The sequence below is a fragment of the Rhinatrema bivittatum genome, chromosome 1 (genome assembly GCF_901001135.1).
Source record: "Rhinatrema bivittatum chromosome 1, aRhiBiv1.1, whole genome shotgun sequence".
Classification (NCBI taxonomy): Eukaryota; Metazoa; Chordata; class Amphibia; order Gymnophiona; family Rhinatrematidae; genus Rhinatrema; species Rhinatrema bivittatum.
In genome coordinates, this window is record NC_042615.1 from 517,587,153 (window position 1) to 517,599,860 (window position 12,708).

At 41.8% G+C, this 12,708-nt stretch overlaps 1 protein-coding gene across 2 annotated transcripts in view; it reads right to left on the reverse strand.

The window, feature by feature from the left end:
* Nucleotides 1–1,515: 1,515 nt before the first annotated feature.
* GDA (guanine deaminase) overlaps nucleotides 1,516–12,708 on the reverse strand; it is a 55,334-nt gene continuing 44,141 nt past the window's right edge. For both annotated transcript variants that reach the window (XM_029612439.1, XM_029612430.1), the window contains 3 exons: nucleotides 5,396–5,514; nucleotides 4,503–4,530; nucleotides 1,516–1,750 (listed from right to left, as the gene is read on the reverse strand). In XM_029612439.1, coding sequence (XP_029468299.1) covers nucleotides 1,680–1,750; nucleotides 4,503–4,530; nucleotides 5,396–5,514 — 218 coding nt within the window. In that variant the 3' untranslated portion in view covers nucleotides 1,516–1,679. The remainder of the gene's footprint in view (nucleotides 1,751–4,502; nucleotides 4,531–5,395; nucleotides 5,515–12,708) is intronic.

The following is a 12,708-nucleotide window of genomic DNA, read 5'->3' on the forward strand; positions in this document are numbered from 1 at the left end:
CTTTTATGGATGTTTATGCGATTTTAAAACTTTTTTGAAAAATTATATGAAACTTTCCTCCAATTCCATTACCATAATTTCATTATAGTGCAATATAAATTTATATTTCACACAAAGCGTTCCACAGCGTAGGTGTCAATAAAAAATTTTTTCAAAAAAATTTTAAAATTGCATAAACATCCATAAAAGTATTTCATTCCAGCGATTGAGTTTTATCTCATGATTGTTGATTAACTCAGAAGTTAGCCAACTAAATGAATATTTGGGCAAATAGTCGGCTACATTCTAGCTGGCTAATGTGTTAGGTGGCTAGAATTTAGTCGGCTAAGTTAGGGGCATTCCTGGGTATAACTAGGAAGTGCTGAGTTATCTGGCTATGTTAACTTCAATATTTAGAGTTAGCTGAATGACTTAGCCAGCTAACGGGCCGATACAGTACAGTGCGCTCCGACGGAGCGCACTGTTAGCTGGCATTTGGAAGCGCGTTTTCGACGCGCTAGCTTTACCCCTTATACAGTAAGGGGTAATAGCGCGTCAAAAACGCACGTCCAACCCCCCCCCCCCCCGAACCTAATAGCGCCTGCAACATGCAAATGCATGTTGATGGCCCTATTAGGTATTTCCACGCGATACAAAAATTAAAATGTGCAGCCAAGCCGCACATTTTATTTTCAGAAATTAGCGCCTGCCCAAAGGTAGGCATTAATTTCTGCCGGTGCCGGGGAAGTGCACAGAAAAGCAGTAAAAACTGCTTTTCTGTGCACCCTCCGACTTAATATCATGGCGATATTAAGTTGGAGGTCCCAAAAGTTACAAAAAGTAAAAAAAAATAGAAAAAAAACCATTTGAAATGGGCTCGCGAGTCAAAAACCAGACGCTTAATTTTGCCGGCGTCCAGTTTCCGAACTCGTGGCTGTCAGCGGGCTCAAGAACCGACACCGGCAAAATTGAGCGTTGGCTGTCAAACTCGCTGACAGCCGCCGCTCCTGTCCGAAAAGAGGCGCTAGGGACGCGCTAGTGTCCCTAGTGCCTCTTTTTACCGCCGGGCCTAATTTAAATAAATTTATTTACTTAATCGCGCTTTTTACTGTATCGGCCCGTAAGTTTGGTTGGGCCAAAGAACTGTCCTAAAGTTAGCCAGCTATATACCTCCTCTGGATAAGTTTATCCAGCTAACTTTACTATCCTGACTGAGTTAGAATATGGACCTCATAGGGTTTACACAGATTCCAATAGATAAGCCCTGCCACCTTACTTTAACTTCTGTTAACAGGCCTTCTGACATCAGCACGTCACACCCAGTAACGGGAGGTGTAACCGTTTCCAGTTCTGTTTTACGAAATCTGAATTTATCTGATTTACCTTTTTTTTTTCCTATGCTGTGTATTGGCATAGGAGATCTTATTTTATAGTTCTCATCTGAGACTAAATACAGACCCTTACCCTCCTCGTGACGACTCGCTTGTCTTTTGTTCCGACTGGTAGGAGTTAGAAGACCAGACAGTGAAGCGAGCCTGGCAAGTGATACCTTGTTTATTAAGCTGACCTAGTACATTGGGGACTAGCTTTCCAGAGCTATGTTTCCTTGATCAAGCCACTGCAGGATTTCTTGCGAGAAACAAAACCAGAAACTTTAGTCCCCGGCCTCGGTGGAGAATTTGTAAGCAAGAAGGCCGACATCAAGCTGCATTTGGGAGTGGAACCACTTGCTTGCCAGCCACATACACTTCTTTTATGTTCCGGTCATCGCCTGAAACAAATAACCAAAATAAAGGAGAGGTGATTTTTTTTTTTTTGCGCATTTAAATGTACAACACGTCTCGCTGATGGATTCTCCTGCTACCACTTGGCATTATTTTCTTCTCTAGTATTTTAGCTCCCACTTTTTTCATTGTGATGGATTGTTCTGCTAACAACACTTCCTTGAAAAACAAACAAACCAACCAACCTTTTCTTCTGCACATAGTACTTTAGAAGTTTCAAATGCTCAAAAAATATCTCAGTTAACAAAAGCAAATGCTGGGTGGCCTGCCATCAAAGGATTGAGAAGCTTATGATTCTACCAGCAGTACATCCCATGTAAGAAGGTGCTTGGGGGCTGCTTCATTCCACCTCTATGTCCATCCGCCCAGAAACACAATAGTTTCCACAAAAGATTCGCTGTTTGAGCCCAAAGTTGGTGGGGGAAGGTGGAGCAAGGGTCTGGTATCAAACCTACTGAAAATGATCTTTCACTTTGGAAGTCAGAAAATATGTGCTGTTGTTTGTTTCATGTGATTTAGTGCATGCTAATTTTTTGCTATGCACTAAATCAGATTAGTGCATACTAAATCGGTTTTAGTGGAAACTAAAAACATTCAGAGGGTAATTTTATAATAGCCCATGTAAGGCTGAAGTTCGCTTGTAGAAAGTATACGTGCACTTCAGTCTTAGGCCTGGATTCACCATTCTAACGCAGAATGGTGAATCCAGCGAAAACGGGGGGGCGGGCCTGTGAAAGCCGGCAGCCATCGCACCACCGCGGTGTTATCGCTGCCGGCTTTCACACCCAATAGCGCCACCATGAAAGGTGGTGCTATTGGGCGCGTTACTGGCGACAATAACCTGTCTTACCTTATCGCCGCCAGTGAAGATTCCGCCGCGTCTGCTTCCTCGTCGCCCGGACTCCTCCCCTCGCCACCCTGACTCCGCCCTGACGCCACCCCCAGCAAGCTATCGCACGCGATAAGCTACAGAAAACGACCCCTTAATTTTCAAAGTAGACTTACATTCTGAAAATTAGCAGGCATACATGTTCCCCTGTGCAGCACAGGTGCACACATTTACTTCTGCTTGGGAAGAGGTGTACATGTGTATTTGAACATTTACTTGTGTAGAGATCCTTTGGGTCTCCATTAGATGGCACTAGTTTAACCCTGGGGTTAGAGATCTTTCGAGAGGAGGTACCATTTGTTACAGCACCTCCCCTGAGGCTGCCTGGAATGGTGAGCTCCTTGGTGAATAAGGAAGGAGGAGTTTAGGTAGTAGTGTGGCAGCTTAGAGTTTCTTTCGAGGGGATCAGGAGTGTTTTGATGTGCTCTCCAAATTCAGGCCCCTGCTGTGCCAGCTCCTTTATAGAGCTGTAAGGCGTGGGAGTGAGAGAGGTTTTGCCAATATTTCTGAGCTTTTGGGAATCTTTTTTCTTTAAGACCTGTACCTTACTAGAAGGCTATTCCACCTAGGGTGGCCAGGAAGGTCCTGAAATATTCTTTGTTCAGGGCAAGAGGAGGCTCTAGTAACCTCAAGGTAAAGAGAGAGACTATTTTTTTACAAGTCTTTGTATTTTCTACCTGAGCTCGGGAGGGAAGTTCCTTTTTTCTGCCACCCTTCCTTACTCTACACATCTGGGAAGACTTAACCATTGTCTTCCGTAGAAGGCCTTTCCTCCTGGGAGGTCATCATCTACTAAAAAGAGTTTGGAGAGGAGGCTTGAAGAACAGAGAAGGACATCTGGAGACCTCCAAAGGAGTCTTCAACCTGGGACACAGGGACACTGACAAGGTCTGCAGTGCTGGCGTGCACTTGGAACTCCGGTACTCTGGGGAAGGGAGTCCATCCAGACGATCTGAGAAATCATTCCACTCCCTGGAGGGTTAGCCAGTCGTAGGGTCCAGCATTGAGGGACATTTCCTCAGAGATAGAAAGACCTTAAATCTGTACTCCAAGAGAACAGCTAAACTTGGATGTAACTGGATATCACTTTATTTAAGCAACTTAATTATTCTGCACCTAATCATAGTAAACCTATTTGAATACCCCACCAGTGAATCTAGCCTGTTCTGTTTGGTGTACCTGTCCCAAAGAGCTAGAGTAACACACAGGAAAGGGATTTCACCCATGCCTTGGGCCTTGAAGGACATCCTTCCCCCAGAGATTAAGAATCCACACCTTGGGTCAAAAGGACTAGTGACAGTAACATTGGGACTCAGCCCAAGGATTTTTATGGCTCCAGCAAGATTTGGAAGACACCCTGAATTGGGGTTATACTTGTATATTTTCAAATTTTAAATGATTTTCCCCACTCCAAATCAATCTCCGGGAATGCCTCTTTCAAATACATGTAAAAGTACATGCTAAATTACTTTTGTGCATAGTTTTACACATACAACCTGGGGCTATTTTCAAAAAGCCATTTTACACATGTAAATTATTTTAAAAAATTAGCCCCTTAGTGTACACTAAAACGAAATAACATAAAATGAAATGAAGCAAACAAAACAGACAAAAGAGCCCTAAAAATGAGTGCAAAGTCTGTGGTAAAACAAGTACCTACACACTTTTTACCATGTTTGAAAATGACCCTCTCTGTGTCTAGCTGTACTATTTCTGGCTGGCCTCTAAGAGAAGCAGCGTCTTGTTGAGGCCCCAGATCTTACGGTATAAACAATAGGAGGGACAGAGTCTCCAGCAAAAACGCTACAAAATCTCTAACTCACATATATGTACACATACATAGGCCATACCTAGGAACAGGAACTTCTGGACAATATCCTAAAAACAATAGAAAAGGCAAGTGTTTAATGTTTAAACTTTTTATTAACGAAAGCAATATCACAAATAAATCAATATAGTAGCGCATGGTGATCCTTACTCTTGCCACATACAATGCGGAACAATAAATACATGTTCACATTTTTCTCCCTAACATCAGTATCCCCTCCTTCCCTCCCATCTCTAAACCCACCCATTTCCATCTACTAAACCATTACGGCCAAGAAGAGAAGACATGTTAAAAGCTAAGAAAATTAAAATACTTTTATCACTACAAATATTGAAAGAATAAATGGATTTTGCATGTAGGGAATGCTTCTTTATCCATTTGCTAGACAGTTTAATTTAAAAAGAAAAACATTATACAATATTTAGTGACAATCCAAAACTGCAAGAAGGTATCGCCTCCAAACACCTCCTCCCATTTTTAATTATTGCAAGATGAAAATACCATTATTTTATTATTCATGACATTAAATTACAGTCATTGCATATGTTATTCAGTAAAAATCTGCAAAATGTGATATGTTCAACATGTTAACATAATATTTAAATCTACTTTCATAAGTATCATGATTTATTACAGTATATACGAGCGTACACATATTGCTTTGTAGTACGTACCACATGTTGCATGGTGTTTTGTGAAGTGGTTTTTTTTAATTGTATATGGTACGTACTACAAAGCAATAGGTGTATATACTGTAATTAATTTTGACACTTAATGTAAGTGGCTTTAAATACTGTGTTAAAAGGTTGCCACATCACATTTTTTAGATCATTTTTATTGACTGTTAGTGAAAGTGCAATTTCAGCCATTGTATTTGTTGTGTTACTTTATTCAGTGACATTCTCTTCTATTTACCTCAAAAGTGTCATCAGCAAACACCTCAAATGGACCATCTGGGACAGTGGGGCTGACTAGCACAGCATCAAATTCCTTCCCAACCTGAAAGTTCCCAGTTACATCATCTATATTCAAAGCTGTAAAGTAAAGTAAGTTTTCCAATTGTTTAGAAAAATCAAGCATTGTGATTGACTGAAGAGAAATCATGAGAAAGTATGTCAAGATCTTCATGTCAAATTATCACATCATGAAGTATTAAATGGCAGTAAGAAAGCTTTAACAGTTCAAGTACATCACAATTAGGTATGGATGAAATAATTTATTTTATATTCTATATCTATGCTTAAATGGCTCAGACTGAATCTGGATAACCTTTATCTTGCTCGCAAGTTACTCCTGATTCAGATCTGATTCCCATTTCTGACTCACCTCAAGAGTCAGATACTCAATTTAGACAATTTGCTGAAAAATGACTGCAAAAAGTCAGGGGTGAAGAAGCTCAGACAGTCCTTATAAAAAACGTTTCATATCTGTCATTCAGGTCGATAGTCCTGGGGAATCCTGCACTACTGCGGAGTATAGAATTTGCACAGAATTCCCCCCTGTGCAAAATTGCCAAATTCTGTGCAGAAAACGGAAAAGACTAGACCCCAGCATACTGCGAGCATAGCGTGTCACACTCGTGGTGAAGATGAAGGCCCTGGCATTCCGCGAGCAGGACGTGCTCCGCTCACGTCAAAGATGAAGGCCCCGGTGAGAGTAAGTGTGTGTAGAGAGGTGTGTATATGAGAGAGAGCAGGGATGTGTGTTTGTGTGTGTGTGTGTGTGTGAGAGAGAGAGAGCAGGGGATGTGTGAGAGCAGGGGGCTGTGAGAGAGAGCAGGGAGGGTGTGAGAGAGAACCAGGGATCTGTGAGAGAGAGCAGGGGGTGCGAGAGACAGCAGAGGGGTGAGAAAGCAGGGTGTGTGTGTGTGTATATGAGAGAGCAGGGGTGTGTGTGAGAGAGAGAGCATGGGAGGGGTGAGAGAGCATGGGGGGTGCTTTATTGTGGATGCCAGAGAGAGGAGCCTATGTGAGGAGATTGTGAAGGAGTGTGTATGTATGTGAGAGATTGAGAGCTGGTGTGTATGAAAAAGGGATTGTGTGTATGTGAGGTGCTTGTTTGTGAGAGAGCAGGCCTGTGTGAAGGGATTGTGTATGTGTGAGAGACAGCCTGTGTGAAGGGGTGTGTGAGAGAGAGAAATAATATATTTATTAAAAATCAATGAGTGCCCGACTCTAGGCCTGATTTTCGCCCATTGGAGGGCTGCCTCAGGGGCTGTAAACAACAGAATGTCACTTTTAAGATGTACTTTTCAAGCTTGGTATACATTGTGTACTTTGAATGAATTGAGATTACAATTAAAGCGTTACTACAGTTGGGCTGATACTGAACTCCCGTTGCTGTTTGCATGTACACAACCTTTTGTCGACTTTTGGAGCTGCTCTGACTGTAAGAACTCTAGCGCTCAATCTTCGTGTGCCTAAGAGCCTGCTTATGAACTCCTATGGAATGAGCACACCAACAAAACCTGCTATTAATGTTTTGGATATCATCCTGAATGAGGCTTGAGAGATTGAAAAGTACATCTTAAAAGTGACATTCTGTTGTTTACAGCCCCTGAAGCAGCCCTCCAATGGGCGAAACTCAGGCCTAGAGTCGGGCACTCATTGATTTTTAATAAATATATTTTTTGAGGACCTTCGGCTATTCCTTGTTTCATTCCTCACGGCTTTTTTAGACCGTCTTCCTTCTTGCTTTTTGGGTATGTATGCAAGACAGAGAGGGGCTCCGTATGAGGGGATGTGTGTGTGTGCAAGAGAGAGAGGGAACCTGTATGTGGGGATGTGTGTGTGCGAAAGAGTGAGAGAGCCTGTAAGAGGGTATGTTGTGAGAGAATGAAGGAGCCTGTATGACGGGATATGTATGTGCATTAGAGAGAGGGACCTTATGTGTGTGAGAGAGAGAGGAACAGAGGGAGTCTGTGTGAGGGAGCAGGGTCAGAGTGGAAGAGGTGGAGCCTAGAGGTGGAGAGGGGAGATACTGGCAGGTGGAGGAGTTGGGGCCTGAGAAGGCAAAGTGGCCAGGGGAGTAGGGAGAAAGAGTGGAAGGGACTCTTACAGTGAATTTCTAGGGAAATCCTGCTCAAACTATTTAAAATTATGCATCTTTAAGTAATAACTTATTTCTGTATTAATTTAAAATGTAATTACTTAAAGACTGCCATGTATATTGTGTTATTTTGACCAATATAAAGTATGCAGAATTTTGCAGAATTTTAAGCTTTTGTGCGCAGAATTTTAAGTTTCTATGCACAGAATTTTAGATTTTTTTGAGCAGAATTCACCCAGGAGTAATTGGTTGAGGATGAGAAAGAGGGAGGTTAGAAAGAGACAGATCCAGAGCAAAATAAGACCAGACACAGGTACAGATTACAGGGTGTAATCATGTAGACACATTATTGTATATAAAGTTAACAGCTACTAATCAGCATTTAGGGAGACATTTTTAAACAACTCTGTGCTTTCCACCTTGCTGCACCATATGCCTAGAACAGACTTCCTGAGTTGGTGTGTCATGATCCTCCTCCAGCCACATTCAAATCCAGTCAAAATTCCTTTTTGAGGCTGTTTTTAATGCCTGACTACTTCTCTACAATAGATACACTTCTTATAGATTCTTGTTTGTTATGAGTATTAGTCTTAACCCCCTAGATTATAAGCTCCTTTGGGCAAGGACATTCTTTATGTGAACCAGTACAACACTGCACATATTTAGTAGGCACTTTAGAATTAATAAGTAGTAGTAGTAGTAGTAGTAGTAATAAAGCACTGTGGAACTTTTTGTCCGAATGGCTACATTTAAGGACTGGGCAAAACTTGTGATTTCTGTGTTTTTGCACAAGGTTTTGTGGCACCAATTTGTTTTTCCAGTGGAATTGTTTTGTCACGATCAGTCACCACCGTGTCTAGCTCATGCTAGTGAATTTCAGGAGGCAAAAGCAAGTTAAGATTTAGTTTGCAAAAATACAAATGTGACAATCCTTTGGGATTGTCACTATAGAAACCCTAGTCTTAAACCCTTTGAGCTAGGATAGGAAAGGCAGTAAGTCGAGGGCGAGGGTATACCCTGCAGAGCAGCTCCTCCGATGAGGTTGCTGGAATGGCCAGCTCGCTGGTGCTATAAAAGCTGCCTGCAGCATTTCAACCTGGTCTCAACCTGATCTCAACCTGATCTCAACCTAGTCTCAACCTGGTCCTTAATACCTCCAAAACAGAACTCCTGATTATCTCCCCTAACGATGACAACCCCTCCGCCAATAATACAATTATTCTGCTAGCTAGCCAGGTTAGAGACCTTGGGGCCACCCTTGACTCTAGAATGAATTTCAAAAAGTTCATTAATGCTACAATTAAAGAATGCTTCTTTAAGCTACAGGTCCTGAAGAAGCTAAGACCGATCTTACACTTCCAGGATTTCCGTTCAGTGCTGCAAGCCATACTGTTTTCAAAGATTGACTATTGCAACGCTCTACTACTCGGTCTTCCCGCCTCCTCTACTAAACCTCTACAGATGCTGCAAAACGCAGCAGCCAGGATCCTTACAAACACACGTCGTAAGGACCACATCACACCTATTCTAAAAATCCTTCATTGGCTACCCATCCATTATAGAATACTATTCAAGACTCTCACCATCATCCACAAATCTGTATACCAGCAATCCACACTCCAACTCTCCATCCCTCTCGAACTACATTCTTCCGCAAGACCGATCAGATCCGCCTACAAAGGTTCTCTCAAGGCCCCCCCTAACAAATCCTCGGTCCACAACTCCATTCATAAGCGAGCACTTTCGACAGCGGGTCTGCTTCATTGGAATTCGCTTCCCCCGGATATACGCCAGGAACAATGCCATCTCTCCTTCAGAAAGAAACTGAAAACCTGGCTGTTCACTCAAGCTTACGGTTGAAGGAACATTTTATCAAACACATTGTCTCTCACCCTTGACCACCTCCCTACTCCCCCCCCCCCATCCCTGCCCTCCCACCTCCCCCCCTGCTTACCCCTCCATGCTTCCCCCGTCCACAAGATTTATGAATAATTGTGAATAATTACCTAAGATTAACCCACAGCCGAGCTTAATCTAGCTGATTTTGTATCGCTGTCTTTTGTTTTCATTGTTTTCAATGACTATTTTAGCACTCTTCAGTTGATATCGTTTTAAAATATCTTTCCTGTCCTCCAGCTCCCATGTTTTTCGCTCCCTGTTTGATGTAACTTTTTACCTTCTATATAGTTGTTAATTGGTTTCCCCCGTTCTATTGTAAACCGGTACGATAAGACCGCGTCTTGAGTATCGGTATAGTAAAAGAATTTAAATAAATACATAAATAAATAAATAAATAAATAAATAAATAAATTTCACGTTGGAGCACTTTGGTTAGCAGTTAGAGAAAGTAGGAGTATATTTCTTGAGTTTGTTCCCCTGCTTGGGTACTGAGATTCACTGCCTGGGCAAATACCTTAGTGGGAAGGGGGATCAATGCCCTCCTGGCTTCTAGTTCCATATTTTGATTGAGACTTTTGGATGTTTTTGCCATTTTTTGAGGTTTCATTCTTGTGAGAGCCCTGGTATCTCTGACTGATGGATTTCTGGAAGTCCAACAGTTAGGGTAGATCAGGAGGTTGGGAAGATTACACTGCTCTCCCATCCACATTAAGGGGGCTGGATCAGAGGATTCCTGACATTTACCATTTTTGTGAAGATTTTCTTTGTGAGTTCCCAGAAGGAGGTTTTGGGCCACCCTTCCCTCCTGTAGTGAGATGTTGTGTTTCCTGCGAGTGGACTTTTTTTTCTAAGAAAAATCCCAGGAGAACTGTGAGTAAGGCTTAAAATTCTACTTTGAGGACACACATCTGTGCAAACACTGAGCTTTTTCATTGTCCAAAGGCTACCCCTGTCCACTCTGGAACGTTACTTGTCCAAGCCCTGGACGATGAGCGTTTTCCCTAAGCCCTGACCTTGAGAGACACTTCCACAGATAAAACTGGATGACTGTAAATTCCACCTTAAAGAACCAACGTGAACAATGCCAGTTTGCTATTTAAGAACTCTGACAGTAAATCTTCACTTTTGGACATTCAACATGAGCCTCCAGAGTCTTTTGTTGGCACTCACAACCCTTAAAGGCAAGAGTGACTTGATTCCCCCCCCCCGGCCAGGATATCACTACTGAATGACACTCCCTGCCACGTTGGGCCTTAGAGAGTTTATTCCTCCTCCCCATCAAATCAAGAACTCAACCCCAAGCCCTGGGACTGTGTTAGAGTAAAATGATTGGCCCTGGGACCCTCATGTACCCCTGCCTCCTGGCCCCTAAACCAAAGAGAGGGTTACACAAAAATGCTGAGCACAGCCATTACAATAATGCAGAAGCTGCAACACAACTTCACAGCTTTACATGCAAGTGGGTGTCGTCGTATTATATCAATAGGTAGAATGTTCTCCACCCAAGATCAGGCACATTATGTTGGTGCAGAAGTTTTCAAAATATGATTGGTTCTATGGTTGTGAACAGACCTTCATTGGTTGTGCTTTCACTGTTATAACTGGGGATGCAAATGGAAATTTCTGAGATCTATACCTGGTGGTATGGATTTAGGTGGATTTCAGCTCTACCAAATGATTTCTGTTTTTTTAGGGTTCATCGAAAGTTTCAGTTGCATTAGCTTTTCTTTTATTGTAATCATAATTTAGAGAACACTGATGCTGTTTTTTCCATTGATTTTTGTCAGTAGGATATAGAATTGCAGATCATCCACATATAGACAGAAGTTTATTCCAAGGTCAGTTAGTAATTTGCACAGAGGCAGCATGTAGATATTAAATAATGTTGCTGATAGTGCTGATCCTTGTGGAACGCCTGTTGTGCATTGGAAGATGTCAGACATATGGTTGTCGAGTTTTACTTGAAATAATCTATCTGCTAGGAATGAGATGAACCATTTTAATACATTTCCATCAACCCCTATATGTTGGGCTTTCACCTCTACTAGACCACATCATAATAAACCAATCCTTGTTTTTACCGAAATATTCTTTTTGGTTGCTACTTTGCCACTTTGGATTGGCTTCCGTCTTGTTTCTGGGACCATTGTACTTCAGGGTCAGGGAGAAATCATACTGGATCACAGACACCTGCCATATTCTTTTTTTTTTCTTGTGTGTATTTGTCAGTAGGCATATGTCAGTTAGAAGGAGAAAACTGGAAACTATCAAACAAGAAAGAGATCTAGGAGTAATCATCTCATATGATTGCAAGGTAACTAGTGAATGTACTAAGGCAAATGAACAAACTAACAGTCTGCTCTGTTGTATAAGCAGAGATATAATCAGCAGGGAAAGAAAGGAGATACTGCCTTTATATTGAATCCCCAGTTTGCATATAATGTTCAGGTCTGGAGGCTGTACTTTTACAAGGACATTGAGAAAGTGGAAGCAGTTCAGAAAAAGGGCAACTGAAACGATACAAGACCTGCAACACAAAACCTAAGATAAACTTAAGACACTCAGAATGTCCTCGCTGGAGGAAAGAAGGGATAGGAAGATATAATAGAAACATTCAAATAATTGACCAACTTTAATCAAATATGGGAAGGTAAAATTTTCCATAGAAAAAGAAATTCAAGGACAAATGATCATGATATAAAGTCGGATACACGAGAAAATATTTAATTGCAGAGAGGGTAATAGATGTCAGGAATATCCTACCTGAGATAGAATTTAAACATGCTTGGGACAAACACAGAACGCAGTGTTAAGGGCAAGTGGGAGAAAACAGATTGAAGAAATGAGGGAGGGAGCGTGAGTATTTACTTAGTTGTATGGAACTTTAGAAAGTCAAAATGAGAAGAATAAAAGCCAGTTGACAGAGAGAGGTACTACAGCTTCATTAGATTTCCGAGAAGGATGGAGTAACCTGCCTGGAGTGGCTGGCCATAGTTATAACCCTAACATCAATGAACACAAGGTGGCCAGATATTTCAGTCCTCACCCTCACTAGTTTTGGTGGCCGTTTGGATTATTGATATTCTTGGTGATAAGACACTGGATTGAGCCTGGGTATTGGATTAAGTATGGGACTTGTAAGAACCAACGAGGAAGATGGCAAAACCTGAAATTAGTGGAGGTGGTAGAAGTCAACACTGTAACAGAGTTTTAAACATTCTTGGGAAAGACAGAGAGAGCAATGATATGAACAGAGTTAAGATGTTGGGTAAAAGATATTG